The 20,109-nt window shown below is 48.7% G+C and overlaps 1 protein-coding gene across 1 annotated transcript; it reads left to right on the top strand.

The window, feature by feature from the left end:
• Positions 1 to 14,396: 14,396 nt before the first annotated feature.
• Positions 14,397 to 18,067, top strand: LOC115332497. Its single transcript, XM_042286205.1, has 2 exons — positions 14,397 to 15,572; positions 16,169 to 18,067. Exons 1-2 carry the CDS (start codon positions 14,397 to 14,399, stop codon positions 18,065 to 18,067), a joined length of 3,075 nt encoding a protein of 1,024 aa, XP_042142139.1.
• Positions 18,068 to 20,109: the final 2,042 nt, after the last annotated feature.

Raw genomic sequence — 20,109 nt, 5'->3', positions numbered from 1 at the left:
GCCTCGTTAAAAACATACACTAAAACAGGAGTTAGCGTATGCGTGAGCGCTTTATAAAACGCCGTACTTAGCCCGTCCGGTCCAGGGAACTTGAAGGGGTTCAAAGCTTCAATTGCCATCTTAACTTCCTCATATGTAATGGGTCCTTCTAAAACTGATTTTGCTTCGTCGACGAGTCTCGGCATGAAGGATAAAAAATTACTTTTAAAACGTTCTAGACTGACAGGATTGGAAGAAAATAATGCGCTGTATAATAAAGAAAAAACTCGATTTTGGTGTCATCGTTTGTAACGACACCATCGTTTTCGATTTCTGCAATCTTATTACGACGGGCGTACTTCTTTTCCATACCTATAAGCTCGCTTTGTAGGCAACTCGCCCGCTATCAGCCCGTCGGCTCTAGCTCGCACAAGCGCGCCGCGATATCGGTCTCCATCAACAGCTGGAGTTTGTTTTTTTTCAAAAATAAAATATTGTTTTTAAAAAACCCCGGCGATCGTCATTCTTCTTTTGCTAGCGTCAGCAAGTTTGAGCGCACTGCCTTTTCCATTTTCGTTTCTTCGTTTTTCTCTTTCTATGGCCATTATCTTCATATCCTGTTTAAATATTCCCCATTTCGACCCATGCCCAACTGATTTGTAACCGTCTGTCATTCGTTCTATGGCTGGCTGAACTCGTCGCATGAAAATATCATCTTGCAACGATTTCGCGTGTAATTTCCACAATTCCCAATGAAACACTTTACTCATTTTTGCTCCGTAGGGAAAACTTAACCAAACGATGGTCACTGAAGGACACTGGACTCACGTGATAATCTTGACACTGGGGAACTAAATCCGAAAGCACACACACTCGATCTAGACGGGCGCGACTGAGTCCCTGAACTTTGGGTAAATTTTAAAACTCGCCCATTACGGATACAGGCGCCAACATCCTCCATTACAAACTCGTTAATTGAATCTTTTAAACACTCAATACTCGAGTCTATGGCGTAAAGCTTCTTTTGTCGCTTGCTGATTACACAATTAAAGCCCCCAAGCAGGATAACAAGTCGCGGACAGTTACAATAGTACTAAATGCCTTCAAAAAAGGCCCTCCTCTTCCCAACTCTGGTAGGCGCGTATAAAACAAATGACGCGCCATTCAATCGACGAAAAGGAAAAATCGCAAGACACAAGGTGCCCCGACTCAAGTCGTGGCGGCCTGAACTTCTGCACCTAGGCACTGGTGAACCAAAAGGACACACACCGCGGACGTCCCCACGGCACGGCTGACGCAAACATCGTAGCGGGCCGAAAAAGGCCGCACCATGCGCTCAGTCTGGTCCTCTCCATCGACCTTGGTCTCTTGAAGTGCAGCAATATCGAGGTCGTGGTCTACGAATAGGCGGTACAGTTAATTGCCTTTGAATTTGACGGTCCACGAGTCCTTGCACGTTGAGGGTCGCAAGTCGTACAGGCTTTTCGATAGAGACCATGAGGTATATAAAGGCGAGACCAAGCGCGCGGTGTTTGCCTTTGCAGATCGTCGACGCACGGGGCAGTACGCTCGCACGGGTCGAAAAGATCGCCTGCTAAAGACGCCGGCTCTCGGCGCCGTATGCTCACTTGTTGGCGCAGTTGGCATCGCGACCGCTTGCGCCATCTCTTGTCTCCCGTGCGAAACGGCGCCGTATTGTTTGAAGACCTTTGGCTTCGCCGCATTTCCATAGGAGCTAAGCCTTTTTGTTTCTTTCCTTTTTTCCTCAGGTAAGTTCGCTCTTTGCAAAGTTTATGGAAAAAAAAAGCACCATCTGTGGGCAACGCTGCACAAAGTCGTAGCGCGATAGGTTAAGAAACCGAATTTTACGGTCGGTTTAAAGAGCCTGGCCACTCCTTGATACACCCAGTAGATTGTTTATTGTTTTAACCATCTTGATTTCAATTTACTTTAACTATTATTTATAAACAAAAAGTACTTGCTAAGTGCATACGTTTTACGTTTTTAATATTTTTCTTTTTTGATTATTACGTTCGTTAGCAATATTGGCGCTGCAAGCGCGAAACCTAAGCGCGCCGCGCTGCGTTACGAAACCCCTATTCTATAAGCCGTCGACGCCAACCTTGTTGCGTCTGTGTCCCCCAATTTCTTAGGGGAACCCAAACGTTGGGGGCCCGTATTCCAAAACTCTCTAATGCTTCAACAAAACGGTTCAGGAAAAATGCAAACAAGCAGAGGCGAGAGTGGACAGCCTTGTCTCACAGATGAAAAAAGACAAATACGCTCACTCACACGTTCGTTCACAACAGGACGGGTGGCGCAATTCTGGTATGCCATACGTATTACATCACACACAGCTGAACCAACATTGACGTGGTCTAAAATAGAAAACAAGAATATCATGTGACACACGGTCGAAGGCCTTTTCCAGGTCGACCTGTATCACAGCGACTCTCCGTTCCATACTCGCAACATTTCCGAATGCTCCTTGCCACTTGAACATCCGTAACGATACTACGTCCCTTGATACCACAAGTCTGGTGCGGGCCGACAATAACGCTTGTCACACTTTGCATTCACTCTGCTAATATTTTCATCGAAATTTTATAATCCACATTTGTCAACTTTATTGGGCGATACGCTCCTACATTACGGAGTTTCACGGGATCATCAGGTTTCGGTATAAAAATCGTATGAGTGCATAAAAATGAAGGAGGCAAACCTTTTACGCGATACGCTTCGGAAAACAAACTGTGCAAAAAGAGGGCAAGCTTGTCCTTGAACGCTTTATAAAAACCAGCGCCCAAACCATCAGGAACACGGTATGGGTTGTTCTAGCTTTTCCTTTATGTCGTACGTCAGTCTTGGCATAAACGGCAGGTAAACGCTTCGAAGGCCTTTCTTTTTGAGCGCCCGGTAACTTAAAAACTCTTTATACAAAAACGCGCATTCGATGAAATTCTTATCACCAGACAGAACCCCTTGATACGAAATCTCGCTTGTCTTATCTTCACTGGCGTATCTTCGTCTCGCTGGATAGCCCTACTAGTGGGTATCTCCATGAGTGATAACTTATTTAATCGCGCTCGCACCACAGCCCCCTTGTATTGTTCAGTGTCCAGAAATTCTAAGCGCTTTTTAATACAGATAATCTCGTCCGCAAAGAACCGGGCGAACGGCGTTCTTCCTGGATTAACATCTGAAGCAGGCCATTTAATAAACTTTTTTTTCCTTTATTCTTCAATAAACTCGATCGTTCTATGGCTATATTTTAATTTCCTGCTTGAACAGTTCCCATTTAACACCAACCTCTTGCCCTTGGGCGCTAGGAATTCTTCAAGCTTGTGACGCACCGCAGTCACAAAAAATCATTATTGAAAAGCTTCATATTAAATTTCCATAAATTACAAACGAGCCTCTTAGGTGCTTTCTTAGCGTTATATTGAATAGTGTTTACACGCGCTAGTAAGTTCGAGGGAAACGTAAGCCCGGTCTAATCGCGCGTGACTCGTGCCCTGGAAATGCGTATACTGTATATGCCTACCACTTGACGCGCAGTGAGTTACGTCCTCTAATAGACCTATTGCTAATTAGTAGGGATATTAAGGGGAAGAGATATGCCATAGGAAAGGAGGGGAACGACGTTTCGACCAAACGGCCTTCTTCAAGTATATTAAAAGAGGAAATGGCAGCTCAAGATATATAAACAAAGTATATACAAAAGGCGGAGGTAACACGTGACAGATGTTACCTCATGAAGTCAGAGAGGGAGGAGGAAAAGCCGTCAAGCCGTCAAGTAAGGTGCAAGCGGTCTGAAGTCAACAAGTGGAAGAATGCGGTCGGGGGAGAAGCTTAGAGCACCCCCGTGACCACACAAATATAAAAAAAAAAAAGAAAATGAGAAAGAAAGGAGCGGGGAAAGGGGGGTATGGGGGTCTAATAGCCGAAAAAAAGTTTCTGGTTTAAACCGGAAAGGAATTCCGTCTTTAGGTTAAAGGAGAAGTGTTTAGATACGTGTGTGGAGAGGTCATGTTTAAGTTGGCCCGTTTTTTTAGTGTGACAAGTCTGCGGTGTTCTCGGAAGCATTCGTGGAGTCGGCGGCCAGTTTCGCCAACATATAATAGGGTCGGACAGAGTGTGCAGGAAATAATATATATCAGATTAAAAGATGTACAGGTGTGATTGTTAGGGATTCTCATTAGCAGGTTTGGAGGAGGGCCGGTGTGTTTGCACGTAAGGCATTTTGGGCCGCCGCACGGCGTGGTACTGAAAATCAAAGTCGGAGGTTTTGTGGGCCGGTTGCTGCGTGCTAGAAGGGATCGTAAGTTGTGCTGTCGACGGTAAGTTAGGGCGGGTGCTTTAGAAAAAAACTATAGAGTCTATGAGGTGGGAAGTGGCGTTCATGATTAGTTTGCCGAGCCTGGGTATGGAGGGGTGGAACGTGAAGATGAGGGGGTTGCACAGTGGTTTAGATCTTGGTTGGGGAAATTGGGCGTCGTGCCGCGAAATGTTGGACACGCTACTGCTCGCATTGCGCAGAAGGCCGAGTGAACGTTCAATAAAGAAGGTGGTCATCGTCTCAAGCTGATGACGGAAATCGATGTTGTCGCTGCAAATCCTACGGAGGCGGAGAAATTGTGAGAAGAGAACAGTGTTGATTTGGGATCTAGGATGGTTCGAGGAATAGAGAAGGTAGCTAGGTCTATTATGCACAGAGGTGTGGAACATTGTGTCCGTCACTAATTATTTTTAACTCTAGGATGTTGACAGAGGATTTCGATATAATTGAGGTAAACTTGAGGGAGGCGTGGGCGTTACAAAGTGTATTGGTGAAGCAGTCAACTACGGGAGGGGGGCCAAAACCAAAGAGGTCGTCAATATAACGACCATAGAATTTTGGGGGCGGGTGTGGAAAAGAATTAAAGAACGAGTGCTCGATGTAGCCGACCAAGAGGTTGGCGAACAAGGGAACCATCTTTGTGCCCATCGTAACACCACATTTTTGGCGATAGAAGGAGTTGAATTGGAAGGCGTTTAGTGTTAGGACGAGTTCGGCTAGACGGATTATGACGTAAGACGGGGGGTTTTGGGAGGGACGCTGCTCAACAAAATGTAAGAGAGCCTGTAGTCCTTCAGCGTGAGGGATTACCGTGTAGAGAGAAGTGATGTCCATTGTGAAGAGGATAGTGTCGGGGGTAGGGACTAGATTAGACTGGCGTTGGAGGATGTCTGTTGTGTCTTTAACGTAACTGGGCAGGTTTTGTGCAGTAGGCTGAAAGACCGAATCGGCAAAAGCGGAGTTGAAGTAAGTGGGACAGGATATGGCGGACACAATAGGTCGGCCAGGGGATCCAGCTTTGGGAATTTTGAGAAGGAGGTAGAATGAGGCGTCGCGGGGATGACGAACGATTAGGCGATTTTCAGCGGGAGGAAGGGAGTTGGTTTCCATTAGGAGCTTTACAGTGGTTGTATTTTGATCTTGGAAAGCGGTGGCGGGGTCGGAGGAAAGCTGTTCGTAAAATTCAGAAACGAAAAGCGGTCGGAGAGCCTCGTCGGAGTAGAGATCACTACGCCAGACACCCTTGTCGGCTGGCTTGATTACGAGGTCACTGCGGTTTCGAAGGAATTTTAGAGCCATAACCTCTTATGGGATTGTTTTGCGAGATTTAGAGATGAGGTTTCTAGACGATTTAGAAAGGATACTACGATATGCTTTGATTGAAGTGCCAGTTTCAGGGTGTTTGGTGGGGAGCGGGCTCCAGATACTGGTGTTCGGGTTAATGGTGTCAAAAATGGTTCGGTTAAAGTTAGACCGCTACTGGGTGAAGTGTACATCTAAGAGTAGGCGTCGGAAGAATTGTTCGCTCTCTACATGTAAAGAAAAAGGTCAGGTCGGTTTTGAAGCGAAGGGACGAAGGACAGACCCTTCGATTAGATAGCACGTTTGGGTGTAGTGAGGTGTGAATCGTCTGGTGTAGTGACTACTTCATTGAGTTGGACGGCGGCCTGGTCATTCTGGGGCAAGAAAGTGTGTAGTTCTTTTCTTATTATTTTTTTTGTTTATTTAGAGGCGAGACCATCGGCGTAGAGATACGAGTTGACTTCACGAATTTTGTCGATAATTTTGCGTGAGTGAGAATGGAAAGCTGAGTCAGTTTTGAGAAGTATCTTAGCGACGGTGAGCTTTAGGCGTAATTGGACACAGTGGTCGTTATGGTGTTTGAGATGTGCCTTCATTAGTTGGAGAGCAGCATTATCTAGTATTTGATTGTGACGCTTTCGGAAGGTCGGATCATCAAAGTGATTGGCAGAGTGCAGGCGGAAGCCATTAGGTACTACCAGGTTGCGTAGTCACCGCTTCAGAAAAGAAAGGTGACTAGCTGCCTTCGTGAGCTTGAGGGTGGTCGAAAAGACTTCAAGAGCTGGGTGGAACTGAGTATCTGACAAATTATGGAAACCGGGTGGTTGGTTGTTCAAGAGAAGGACAGAATTGAGAAACACAAGGAACACAGAACTGAAACCAGATACTCCCCGCGACCTTTGTAGGGGCATAGATGCACAAAACACGAAACTTGAACGAAGAGATAAAAAAAAAATCACACAGCACAAGTCGTCCCGCATCGCAGCTAATCACTTTCTGAACGGACCCAATACACTTTTTTTTTTTTTTTAGTTTAAGAGACTCAGAGAGGGCGCCTTTCCTCGACGTGGCCTCCCTTCTCCGACCATTGTGACGTCACGACTCGGAGCGCTACGGCCTTAGCTTTTAGGAGGCGTTGGCCACTCCCAACGCCACTGACTGATTCCCTCGGAGACTGGGAGGAGTCTCCGGGGAAAGGGAAAACGTCACGAAGCCTTTGATCTCGGCTCTGTTCCAGCGTCATCTAGGGGAACAATCGGACATGCGCAGTCGATGATACTAGCTGATGGAACGAATCAAACAGCGTCAAAAGCGCAGCATCATGGTGTCCGTCATGTTTCTGTACGTGTTCTGTCATCCCCGAACCAATCATAAACATACAATGCCTAGTAACTTGTGCTTTTGACGCTGTTTGTAAGGTTCCTTAGCTCGTACCGTCGGCGGCGTCTACACTTAAGGTAATCAAAACCTTCCCGAGCCTAAATCGAGTGCCCACGCAGTGCTCGTGTCCGATCTAGAAGCCGCACTCGGCTATCGTCACCAAGAAGCTGATTACGCGAACACTGCGGTCCCCATGAGAACGCCATCGAGGTTAGCGAAGTAGGGACTGAAAGAATTACTCCCGCTTTTAACCTTCGGATCCCACCACGACAAGGGTGTCTCTTTGTCAGTGGCGTTGCGTGCGAGTATATGTGATCACAGCTGGGTTAAACATTCCTACCCAATATCGCAACCAATGTGCATTTTAAGTGTGTGCAGGTTGCGCACATTGAATGTTTTTCTAATGTGACTAGGACAGTTCAACGCGCGATCGCACGTTTTTTGTTTTTTAAATGTTTTTGTTGCTCGGGCTGAAAAACTGTCATCCACTTGCGCCATCCACTTGGGTTTTGAAGCTTGGCGTGCAAGACAGACGTGCACAAGTAAAACACACGGAAAGCGCACCTATGCCGTGTTCGTGCTAAGTACGTTGCGGGTAGTATCTGATTTCAGTTCAATCAAGAAAGAGAGACAAAGAGAGAGACAGGGAGGCCTGGGCTTCAAAAATGGGTTCGGTAAATGGCAACTTCAATATACACGGTCAAGGAAAATCTTCAGAACAAAAGGTTCTTGGGACAATTTTTGAAAGTTGTTCGGCGGCAGACAGGTACGGAAGGTGTTCGGGACTTGATCCTTATGTATTTTATTATTTCCTTTTTTCCTTTCGGTTTATGAGTGTACAGCTGCAGATATATTTCCCCACCCGATTTTCCTCGTTCATGCACGTCAATCAACCTATACACGGTGGCTGATCCAATAGACTGATCCGCCGTGCAGCATACTACACGAAATTCGCTGTGTTCGTCTGTCGGCTAATATGTCAGCTCGCGTGCTCGTAAAATTGACGCGAGTTGTTCGGGGTACCAGCTGAGGCGAGCTGGGCACGAGATAGCGTCTCCAGGTGCACGATGCCTTCGTCTAGTAAAGTAGAACCGGAGTGGGGTTATTGTTGGGCATTTGGAAGTATAGGCTATGCATTGGTTTCAACACGACAGAACGTTAAAAGCAGGAGCATCAAGAAGACGTAAAGAACACTCTTGACACAGCGGGTTTCCTCTTGTAACGCGTGTAATATTATGCCCCGATTGACCTGTGCTCGTGTACTGATGCTGTTATTTCCCTAGGGAAAATATAAATATTACGCCGATATATAAATATTATAAATATAAATAAATGTTATAAATATAAATATTGCGTCTCTTATTATTTTTTTTTAGGAGTCCTGAAAAAATATTTCTTTTCTTTTTTTCAAGACCCTTAAAAAAAAAAAAAGAAAAAAAAAGAAATGAAGATTTATGTTGCGCGAAGCCGCTGTTTTCTCGAGCGCGCGGGTTCAAAAGTGGTACAGGAGGGGGGGTGGAAAACCTCGCTCGCCCCCCACCATTCCACCACCACCGCGTTGCACCCCAAATCTTTGGAATATTCCCTACGCCCCTGCGTACAAACAGGGCTGGGCTAGGCCGGGCAAGGGCAACCTGTCTCTCTACACTCGGCGACAACTTTTCTCGGCAATGCAGTGGAGAGGAGAGCCCGCGCACAGCTTTATCCAGCGCTCAGAATGGGAGAGAGAACGTGTGCCTGAACCTTCCACTGCATTGCCAAGACAAGTTGTCACCGAGTGTAGCCATGTAGCCCGCCCGTTCGTGTTAAGGGCCGCCCACACTAGCGAGAAAACGCGCCCGGCGCGCCGATAAATCGGTTAAGCGGGAAGATAAAGGGCGTGTCTCTGCACGCGCTCGTGGCGCTGACTGTGCTTCGGCGCCATTTTGTTACTTGCCGCGATCGGCGTGCCACGCGCGTTTTCTCGCTAGTGTGGGCGGCCCTTTACAAGTAAAATATACTGGAACTTGCTGCGCCATCTCTTAATGAAAGGGCAAGTGACCACCGGCTTGTAGTTTGATATTGCAAAGCGAGATGGCGCCACACTATTTCAGAGGTCCTGAAAATCAATGAAGGCGCGCGTACTTTGAAAGGCATATACTATATATACTCTGTTTCACCTTATGTTGTACCGCAGGAAAGGCTATTAGCGCGAGCTTCTTGCTCTGGGGTACATCTCGGCGGCACAAGCTCTCGTGCAGTAAGCGCAGCTGTCAACGCTATGAGCTCGCGCTTCCAGCCTTCGCTGCGGTACAACATAGCGTGAAACGGAGTATAAAGGAACCCTTCAAAGGGGGGAGGGGGGGGGGGGGGGGGCGTAGGCTTGGTTTTTCTGGGGGTTATGGAGTGGTTTTCTCTAAGGGTACCACAAAACCCGTATATCTTAACATTCAAGCAAGCTTAACATTGAAAAATAATTAATTCGTTATTTATTTAGATTTCAATGTTCCTAGAACACGGTGGGGACTGTAACCGCCGAATTCAGAAACCTCAAACTACACTCAAACTGAAGGCGCGAGGGCCGGCGCTGGCCAATCGCGACGGCGGATCCGTCCTCGCGATTGGCCAGCGCCGGCCCTCGCGCCTTCCTCGAGGAAGTGGAGGGGCCCTTCAGTTTGAGTGTAGTTTGAGTGAGGTTTCTGAATTCGGCGGGAAGACACACCTAGTGGCCCAAGTAAGGCGATGTACCTCGTTACCTTCTTTCGTTTTAATGGCTTCGAGCTAGGTGGTTTGCCGGCGAATGCATGTGGTAATTTGTTGGATGCATTTTTACCAACATAGATGAATATTCAATTACACCAGTCACCGAGCCACTCGTGTCTCAAACATTTTAGTGGAAAACATGAGACTGAGGTTCTGACAGACGACGACAAGGAAGAGAAGGAGACGTTCTCCTTCACTTCCTTGTCGTCGTCTGTCAGAACCTCAGTCTCGGGTTTTCCACTAAAATGTTTGATATACAGGAGGGATCGGTGGCCGAGTGGTCTAGCGCACACCAGCTCGGAGCACGTGGAGCGAAAGCTCGCGCTGCAGAACCCAGGGATCCTGGGTTCAATCCCCACCCCTGCCCGTTTCGATCTGGATAAGCATTGTACCGGCGTGCGGTCGTGTATAACTACTGCGTGGTGCACGTTAAAGACCCCAGGACAGCAGTCGTACTGCACTGGTTAAATTGCTTATCTACAGTAGTGGGTAACAATGTCGCCATTTTCTGGCAGACTAAACTCCTGCTGTATAAACGACTAATTTTTTTATATACACCAGCTCACTTGCGCCGTTACGTTCCACTCGTTTCTGTTGACATATAGACCAACACCTGCGGTGGCGGTGTCGACGGCGCTGCGCATGCGCAGACGCTTCACTTCAAACAAATTCGAATTCTGCGCACGCGCAGTGCCCACTTCTGTGTGGGCAAACGCCGGCTTGTTAGTAAACAGCGTGTCGGTCTATAGCATACCCCGTTTAGAGTTCCTTTCAAATTTTCTAAAGCTCTCGTACAGCCAGGCCCAGGGGGGATGGCATGAAGCCATGCCCCCCCGCCCCTGAAATCTTCCATTTAGCTGGAGCCTCCTTTTCCCCCTCCCCCTCATACAGCATTTCGTCATAAACACCCCCCACCCAAAAAAAAAAAAAAAAACAGAAAAAAAAATACAGCTTTTGTATTTTCGTACAGCACATATCAGTTTATAGATTTTACTACTGCAGAGGCGACTATCTTGGTCTCTATCAGTTTCTCAAGGCTAGCAGCTGGGACAGTGTTTTCAACGCTGCCTCTGTTGACATCGCCGTTGCCGAACGAACTGATATTGTCACTGATGGTATGACACAATATATTCCCAAGAAGCTATGCCGTTCGAAGAAATATTATATATGGTTTTCGTTTAAACTTCAACGAGCATACAGGTTGTCAGAATGACCACATGCCGGTGTTGCGTGCGCAAAATATCGACAATACAGAGGCCTGGCCAAATGTCTTATATGTCGCGACCGAGAGGCCTATCATACATTTGTTCAGCAGAATGTAACCAGTCGCCCTGACGAGTTCTGACACTTCGTACGCAGTCGCACAAAACAAACATATCGGACACTACATTACGTTGCTTGATTACACCACATATATCTCGGATCCCAATGATATCTTTTTGCAAGCCATTTCTCCTCTGTTTATATATTGTAAGACACAGCGGCGTAGACTTTTCATCTTCCCGGGGGGGGGGGGGGGGGGGGGGGCTTTTCCGCGCAAGCGGAAAAGCACCCCCCTCCCCGGAAGCACGCTGGGATTCCATTTTTCATGTATTTTAATAATCACGGCAACGTGGGCATTATTTTGTTTACATGCCACTACTAGAAACTCGTTGCATGGCAAGTAAACAGCGTCTCGGTAAGGATCATGGCCCGGGCCCGGGGGGGGGGGGGGGGGGGGGGCACGAGCCCCGATGCTCCCCCGTAGTTTACGCCTATGGTCACAGATGGAAAAGGCTCGACGAGCTTAAAATGTCAGATGTTTTGGGCGAGACTGCGAGCGAGAGTGCGTCGTCGTGCGGATAGTCTGAGTGAGTCGGCAAGGCCGCGCTAGGTGCCTTATTTACTACACTTGGTATCTCGAAAATTGGACCTGGAATGTTCGGGAGCTAGGGCGAGACGGACTCGGCAAGGTCATTCTGGCCTCCCTATCTGTTCACACACTTGCAACCGAGTTGGAGCGACTGAGACAAGACCGGATTTTGAGCCTCTTGCGACGTCTTAGGACCGGATGCGCTGCTGCGGCGCTGGACCTAAAGGCCCCTTCACACACTTGCAACCAAGTACGTCCGAAAGACAAGACCAGTGCTTAAGCCTTTGAGGCGGCGTAAGACCAGATGCGCTGCTGCGGAGCAGGTCCTAAGCCGCCGCAAGAAGCTGACAAACCGGTCTCGTCTCAGTCGGCATTACTCGGTTGCAAGCCTCTCGGTCGGTTCTACTCGGTTGCCAGTGTGTGACCGTGGCTTAAACTGGAATCTCAGAAGTACGGAGAAACGTTCTTTCTCGGTTATGCACGCGGCGCCCCCCCCCCCCCCCCCCCCCCCCCCCTTAAAAGCGCAACGTCCCGATGCAACCTCAAAGGGACACTGACAGGGTATTTATGCTCGCCGAGGTCTGTTTTTAGTTGTACATGACATATGAGAGCCCGACTACCCAGATCACAATTTGCGGCTCGAAATTCGGTTCCTTTCCACCCGAAAACTGACGATCAAGAACTGCCCGGTTTGAGTCTCGCTCACTCTCTTCCGTGGTCACGGGACGTTTTCTAGATTTTAGACACAAGCACCAAATTCAGTCCAAGTCGTTGGTCGTTGAAGGCTCAACGTCAGTATTAAAAATAAAAAAAAAATATGAAACCCATTTCTTTTCTGGCTTCTAAACAGCTTCAAATACGTTGATTGAAAAAAAAAAAAAGTTGCACAGAGAACCGGAAGCATTCTGTGCGTTCGTTCACTGCGTAATTCTCAACATGGCGTCGTTTCGCGTATCGTGGGACGACGACGAAGTGCCCTGGCAAAAAAACACGGAATTTTCGGCTCCTGATAATTTTCTATGTTTGGCGCTTTCTATAGCTTTTGGACTTCCAACTACCTTGAAGATCAAACCTGGACACTCCGTGGCATCGTTAGGGGGTCCCGACACCCCCAAAACAGCGCCACGTTTATGAAGGTGTCGCGAATCACCAAGGACCTTCGACGACGCTCCGCCCGCTGATTTTGCAACCGACGGAGTCATTTCGACGAGTTTGGAGCCAGAAAAGATGGACACCGCAGCAGCCCTGACTTCGGGAACGCGCGGTCAACAAGCCGAAGTAAAAGCGCAGCAGCAGCTTGAACCCGCCAGTACCACAGCCATCGAGCTTGACGCTGGACTCCTCGGAAAATTGGGAATCACCAAAGAGGATATCGGCAAATTAATAACCACACTCTTGCACAGCTACATACAAGGGACGTTGACCCCAGGCTGGATGGCAAGCCAGCAAAGGGACGCCATGGAATCCGAAGAGGTGAGTTCTCAAGATACTTCCCAATTTCCACCACTACAGAAATTACATAAACCAGAAAATCCAACTTCAGAAGAACGACAAGCTAAGCCTAACAGCTTAGGAACCGCCCCCGTGGAGGAGAACCCCGAAACGAAGGGTTTGAAATGTATATAAGTAAACGCCGACGAAAACGCCGGTGTTCGACAGTCCAAAAACCGAGAACATCATCTGAGGAAGATAGGCGGGAAACTCCCACGTCAACCCAGACAGTGGTACTAAAAGCGATATGCAAAAAGAATGTCAAGGACTTCAAGACCCGAGATATAAAAACAGCGGTGGAAAAGACGGGAATCGCCAGTCGTGATGACTACAAAATTCAAATTCAGCCGAAGACGAACACCATTGCGCTAAAAACGCGGAACGAAGAGATAATCCAAAATCTCCTAAAAGTCACTGAGATCACGAAAGGCGAAGACTCGTACGCCTTAAGCCCATACAAGGCAATGGGGAACGACCAAGTACGCGGTGTCATCTACTTGCACGGTGATAACAGCGACGAGACACCCGAAACGCTACTACCGGATTTGGAATGCAGAACGGCCAAAGTAGTCCACGCCCGCCTTATGGGCAAGAAAGGCAACGCTGTGGTGATCACTTTTGAGGGAACTTGGCTGCCAGCGAAAGTCATGTTCTGCCGCGAAGTGTTCACCGTGAAACCGTACCGTCCAAGACCAATAGTCTGCTTCAATTGTCACAACATTGGGCACAAAACGGACGTATGCCCAAGCAAAGAGAGCAGATGCGACCAATGCGGGCACATCCACGAAGAAGAGATGGAGGAGTGCACAAGGGATCCACAGTGTAAGAACTGCGGTGGGGCCCACGTGGCAACCAGCAACAATTGTCCCAAGAGGAAGATCTCAGAAAAGAAGCAGCCCGCAAAGCCACCACAGCCGAAGCTACTGAGAGAAAGTTACGCGGCAGCAGCCAAAGCAACTGCCACCTCACCGGCCCAACTTCGCGGCCAACAAAACACAGAGCAGGAGGTCATTCGAATTCCTCCCAACCCAGGAAAGCCAACAGTTGACTCCAATGAGAAGATGGCAGCCCCAAACTGGATCCCAGAATGGGCCCAGCGCACGAAGGCTAAGTCCACCGAACTACCAGACTGGAGGAAGGAAGTACAAGCACTCGAAGCAAGGTTCGAGAAGCAAGAATCCAAAATCGCCAAATTCGAGAAAGACGTGGAAATGGGATTTAATATGGTATTCCAAGTACTCGGAGAGATTAAAAAGGAAATTGCTGAACTCAAGCATAGCAGATAGAACTAACGAACCCGGACAGACCAAGATGGCACCGACACGGATCCTACAGTGGAATTGCAACAGGTTCTCGGCAAGGGCAGCGGAGCTCAAGCTCCGCTTCGAAAGAAATGCGCCACCAGAAATTCTGCTGCTGCAGGAGACTAAAACACCGGACATGGCAATCACCGGCTTCAACGTTTACCTAACTCCGACCATCAAATCTAAGCCAAGCTGCAGGGAGAAGAATCCCATTGAAAAGAAAGGATGGGTGGCAGTTTGCGTACTCCAAAACATACCACAGACGCAGCTAGACACCACTGCACTCTGCTCGGACAAGAGGGAGGTAGTTGCTGTCCGACTAAAGCGAGGTAAACTTAAACTGGTGGTGGCATCTGTCTACATAAAGCCCAATACCACCCTAAAAAATGGAGAGACGGCAGAATGGATCCGAAAGCTATCCGGGCTGGCGGATGGAGACCCACTGATTGTCGGAGGGGACTTTAATGCACAACACCGCGAATGGGGATACGACACCAACACAAAGAAAGGCCGAGACATCATCGCAGCCATGCAAACAGCCGGGCTTGAACTCCGCAATGAACAAGGGGTCAAGACGCGACTAGCCAAACAACAACGCCAGAAGGACACTACACCAGATCTCACGTGGGCCACAAAGCGCCTCGACACCCAATGGACACCAAGGAGGGACACACAGGGCAGCGACCACTACCCCATCGAGGTCACAGTCACACACCCAAGTGGGCGGAAAGATAAGGAGCTTCGACCGATCATAAAATGGGACGGATTCCGGGAGCTAATTCTAAGCAGCCTGGAGCGGCACGAAGACATCGAGGAAAGCATATGCAAGGCGATGAAGGAGGCAAGAACCCACGTTAATGTCAAACAAGGTGATCCGACACCGGACACCCACCTTCTGAACCTATGGGCCAGTAGACTACAAGCGTTAACAAGATTCAGGAGAAGCAGGGCGACGGCGCATAAGATCAAGCTCAACAAAGCGACTGCCATGGCTATGAAATACTCCAAAGAGCTATGCCGGCATAAATGGAGAAGCCACTGCGCATCATTCAACGCACGTACCGGACTCGGAAAGGCCTGGCGGACCTACAGGGGGATGAACAAGAACAAACGCAAGAGCCGGAACGCAGCACAGAACCTTGCGCTTCGCCTGAAAATGACGGAGGAGGAGCTGGCGGTAAAAGCAAGTCAGATATTTTTCCCGCACATCACGGCGGCAAAACAGGGAGGCAAAAAACGCTCAAAGAGCTGGGCTGCAAAACCACCAAAAGAACCGGGAATGGACGAACCTTTCAACATGGGGGAGCTGCTTGAGGCCATCCACTCAGCCAAACAAGGAAGCGCACCCGGACCCGACGGGATAACATATACGGCTCTTAGTAACCTCCCAGGCGAGGCCAAAGAAGCGCTATTGAAGAAATATAACGAAACATGGAAGAAAGGAAAGATCCCCGACTCCTGGAAGATCTCTTGGGTGACACCAATACCTAAACCCGGAAAGACGCAGGATAGAATCGAAAATTTCAGACCAGTTTCATAACGTCCAGCATCTGCAAAGTCTTGGAGAAAATGGTCCTGCAGAGGGTACAATGGTACCTCGAGACCTACGACAGGCTGGACCCGAGGCAAACAGGATTCAGAGAAGCCATGGGAACACCAGACAGTCTCAAGCTGCTATACGAAGACGTGATGGCAGACAAGAAGAGCATAGATCCAAGACTTGTAGTTGCGCTTGACATAAAACAAGCCTTTGATGCCGTTCCGCATTGGGCGGTGAAAGAAGGAGCTAAGAGATGTGGACTAAGGGGCAGAGCACTAAAATTCATCAAAGACTTTCTGGCCAATAGAAGGTTTAAGGTGAAAATCGGGAACACAATGGGCCCGGAGACACTCAACAGCAGAGGCGTACCACAGGGGGCAGTGATATCGCCCACATTATTTAACATGGTAATGGCAGATTTACCAACGAGACTGCGACGCATTGAAAACCTCGGGTTCACAATATACGCGGATGATGTCACATTGTGGACCAAAGGAGGCTCGCTGGGAGACCAGGAGTTCACTATGCAACGGGGCATCGACGAAGTTGCAAAGTACTTGGAGGAAGTCGGGATGGAGCCGTCCCCTGAAAAAACCCAATACATGGTCGTTGCGAGACCAAAGGACCACAGAAAAGGGATTGCACAGCAAGTGCAACTTCAACTCATGGGAAAAGAACTAGAACGGCGTCCGAGCATAAAAATCCTTGGAGTTACATTTGAAGAAACAGCTGGGAGTACCAAATGGCTACCCGAGCTGAGGAAGGTATGGGACCAGGCCCTGAAATTGATTTGTAGGACAACGAGTAAATCGTGGGGGGCGGACGAAAAAGCAATCCGGACCATGGCAGAAGCCCTCCTCACATCCAGAGCGCTCTACTGCTGCAACTGGATGAACCTCACCAAGGCTCAGTGGAAGCAGATTGAAAGGCTGAACAATCAAACCATGAGAGTGGTAACTGGACTACCGAGATACACACCCCTCGACGAACTAAGGAAATATGCAAGAATGAACAAGATAGAGGAGAAAGCAGAGTCACAACAAATCGCACACTTTCAACGCCTCGAAAGGACTAAACATGGGCGAAGACTATTGGAAATCCTAGGATACTCCACGGAAGGTAGGCCCCCGATCGAGGAGGCTTCCCCACCATGGCAAGACATAGGCGTAACTGATCACAAGCCAACATTCAAGGGACAAGGAACTAAACAGAGAAAATTCGCAGCCAAGAAACACGTCCAGTGGCTCGCGGAGAACACTGAATGTAAGGAAATAAGGTACACGGATGCCGCGAAGGACGACGGGGCTGCCGCAGCAGCCTTTGTCGACATTGCGAGGGACAGGACCTGGTCAGAGAAGCTTCCAACGCAGACCTCGGTTAAAGAGGCTGAACTGCGTGCAATTTTAGCCGCAGCCAAAGATATCCGTGAAAGAATCGACCCAGGTAACAGGGCCTGGATCTTCACAGACTCTCAGACGGCACTGAAAGCTTGCCGCAGCTGCAGAACGAGAAGCAGAACGGTCAAGAAGATCAAGAATATTGCGGAGGAGCTCAGGAAGATGGATTCCAACATAACGATCGAGTGGCTACCCGGACACAACGATATCCCGGGGAACGAGAGGGCTCACCAGGCCGCAGCGGAGGCAGCTAGCAGCACCAGCTCCGCGCCAGGCCTTACCTCTCGAGTCGAAACGACGAATGAAATGTCAATAGACCCAGATGAAATGGCCGAGCAAGCCAAAGAAGGGAGGAAACTGTACCTGAAGGGTCTTCTGCTAACAGAGGAAGACCCGATACCACTAGGGTACACGAGATGGGAGACGGTTTGGCTACGGCGAATCAGGACAGGGACGGCACTAACGCCGGCGAAAAAAGCATCCTTCGGACTGAAGGACCACGAGGACCCAACGTGCAAGACATGCACAGAGGGATCCATGGCAACGACCAAACACGTGCTCTGGGAATGCAAAGGCCTGGAAGACTTTAGAGTAGAGTCATGGGACTCGCTACCTAGCGAGAAAAGGCCCACGAACCTTGAAGACTGGACCCACCCCAAGGGACAGCCGCAGCACAGAAAAGAAATCCTGGACTCCCTGATCAGATACATCAGGGACTCTGGGGTCCATCACTTCATCTAAATTTATTCATTGTCACTTACCCTTTCCTATAAATCCCTACATTCCTTTTCCCTCTCGCCTCAGGGATACCAACCCATAGACGAGTGAACCTTTCATTAAATAAATACATGTTCTCTCTCTCTCTCTCTCGCGTATCGTGGGACTCGCGGGGATGGCGATGGCAGCGGACGACGGGCCTCTGCTTTAGAACTGTCGTTCGCGGTGCCGGCGAATTATGTCTGCCTTTAAAAGAGAAATTTGGGACCGATCAAAAGAATTGGTATTCACCCCGTACGACATGCCCGACCACCAAGCCGATTTGCACGAAGACGTCGCCGAGTCGTCGCCCCATTCTCGTGGCTGAAGACATCACTCGCGCAAACGTCAAGCACGAAGTGCGTACTTCGAGTTGAATATGCAAGCGTACGATTTCTTTACTAAGTGCGAATGTGGCCAATGCGTGGTGCTGCCCGACTTCGACCCGGGAGTGCCTTTGCTAGAAAAAAACCGGCAGCAAACTTTCCGACTTACACTTGACCGGCTGCATTTTCACAATTAAAAGTTTCCCCGGTAGCGCAGTGGGAAGATGTCCGCTTCACTCGCGGCGGAACCGGGTGCGATCCCCAATGGGCGTACCGTTTTTTTTTTTTTTTTGTTTTTTTTTGCAAACACTTTGCGATATTTACATCTTTTTTTTTTTTTTTTTTTACAATTATCACTGAAAAAAAGAAAATGTTGTGGACGAAACGTCGCTGATCTAAATGGCATGGGGTTTCCTTTTTGACATCTGCGAACTCAATGTAATCACTTTCCACAAAATGCAAGGAGCATATAAACTGGGTAGCCTCCGCTTTCCGAAGTGCCCGTAAATGTTCTACAGGAATTGCAGCCAGCCATTGGTCCCGATCCCGTTGATTTTTCGGAAACTTGAGCAGACTCCCGCACAATGCCACTTTTTTCGGACGCAGGACATGTAAGCCAGCTCTTCACGCCACATCTTGGGGGTATTCTTTTTGGAGCCGATCACGGAAATTCACCGCGGGCACTCACTACTCATCGCCAACTCCTCAATGTACAAAACAACTCATCTTGAAGTAGAGAAAAGCGAGCGGAACAAACATAACTGCAACAGAATCGCACAGCAAACAGTTCCCGCCACGTAAGTCGTCTGCTGCGCACAAAAAAAAAAAAAAAAAAAGAAAGCAATGGAGGACAAAAAAAAAAGCGCGCGGTCGGGTATAGCCACGTGACTTCCGCCACTCTCTCTCCACTTCTCTGACCTCCGTGCCCGGGTTTCAGTTTCGGTTTCGAGCAGTTGCGTTTTTTGACTTTAACAAAAAATACACGTGACTGTGTTGCAAAATATTAATTGGGTAGTCTTCCGACAACCATAATAAATCGCCTGACAAAAAATGAATTTTTTTTTTTTTTTGGGGGGGGGGGGGGGTGTCAGTGTTTCTTTAAATAAATAAACCCAAAACTAACTCAAATGACCGTTTCCATTAAACTGCGGGATCGTCTGAATTATGGCAACTCTTGATCGCTGCGGCATGTTCACGTAATCGGCGATGGCCCGGACAGCGGCTGACGTCGTTTCGAGATCGGAGCGTAAACTTGTTTGCTCCCAGTCGATGACGGCGCCGTAATCAGACGGAGAGTCCATTTAGATAATGACGTTCATCGCACACTCATTGAGGACAACACATTTAACTGGGCACGTCTCACCGTGGTTCTCGACGCGAGCCGTGCACCTCCCTATACTGGCGTGATGAGAAATGTCCTCCCGCGGCTCGAATTCGTGAACCATCCCACTGCGTCATCACTTTCCGATGGCGGCGAGAGTGCTCCCCACTCAGAACATAACAGTCTGCTCCGGTGTCGATGAGCGTTGTCGCGTCGTGTCCGTCGATGACCAGGTTGAGGTTTCGTGACACCTTCACGGAAGCGTCGTTTTGACGCGTCTCGTTGGTACAGTGGGAGCCCTCCAACGTTCGCGGAGGATCTTTGCGTCGTTCATCCTCGGTAATACCAACTCCCGGAATTGCGGAACTTAGTTTTCCCGG

The sequence above is a fragment of the Ixodes scapularis genome, unplaced genomic scaffold, assembly GCF_016920785.2.
Source record: "Ixodes scapularis isolate PalLabHiFi unplaced genomic scaffold, ASM1692078v2 PGA_scaffold7__128_contigs__length_106722199, whole genome shotgun sequence".
Classification (NCBI taxonomy): domain Eukaryota; kingdom Metazoa; phylum Arthropoda; class Arachnida; order Ixodida; family Ixodidae; genus Ixodes; species Ixodes scapularis.
This window is presented reverse-complemented; position numbering and strand designations above follow the sequence as displayed.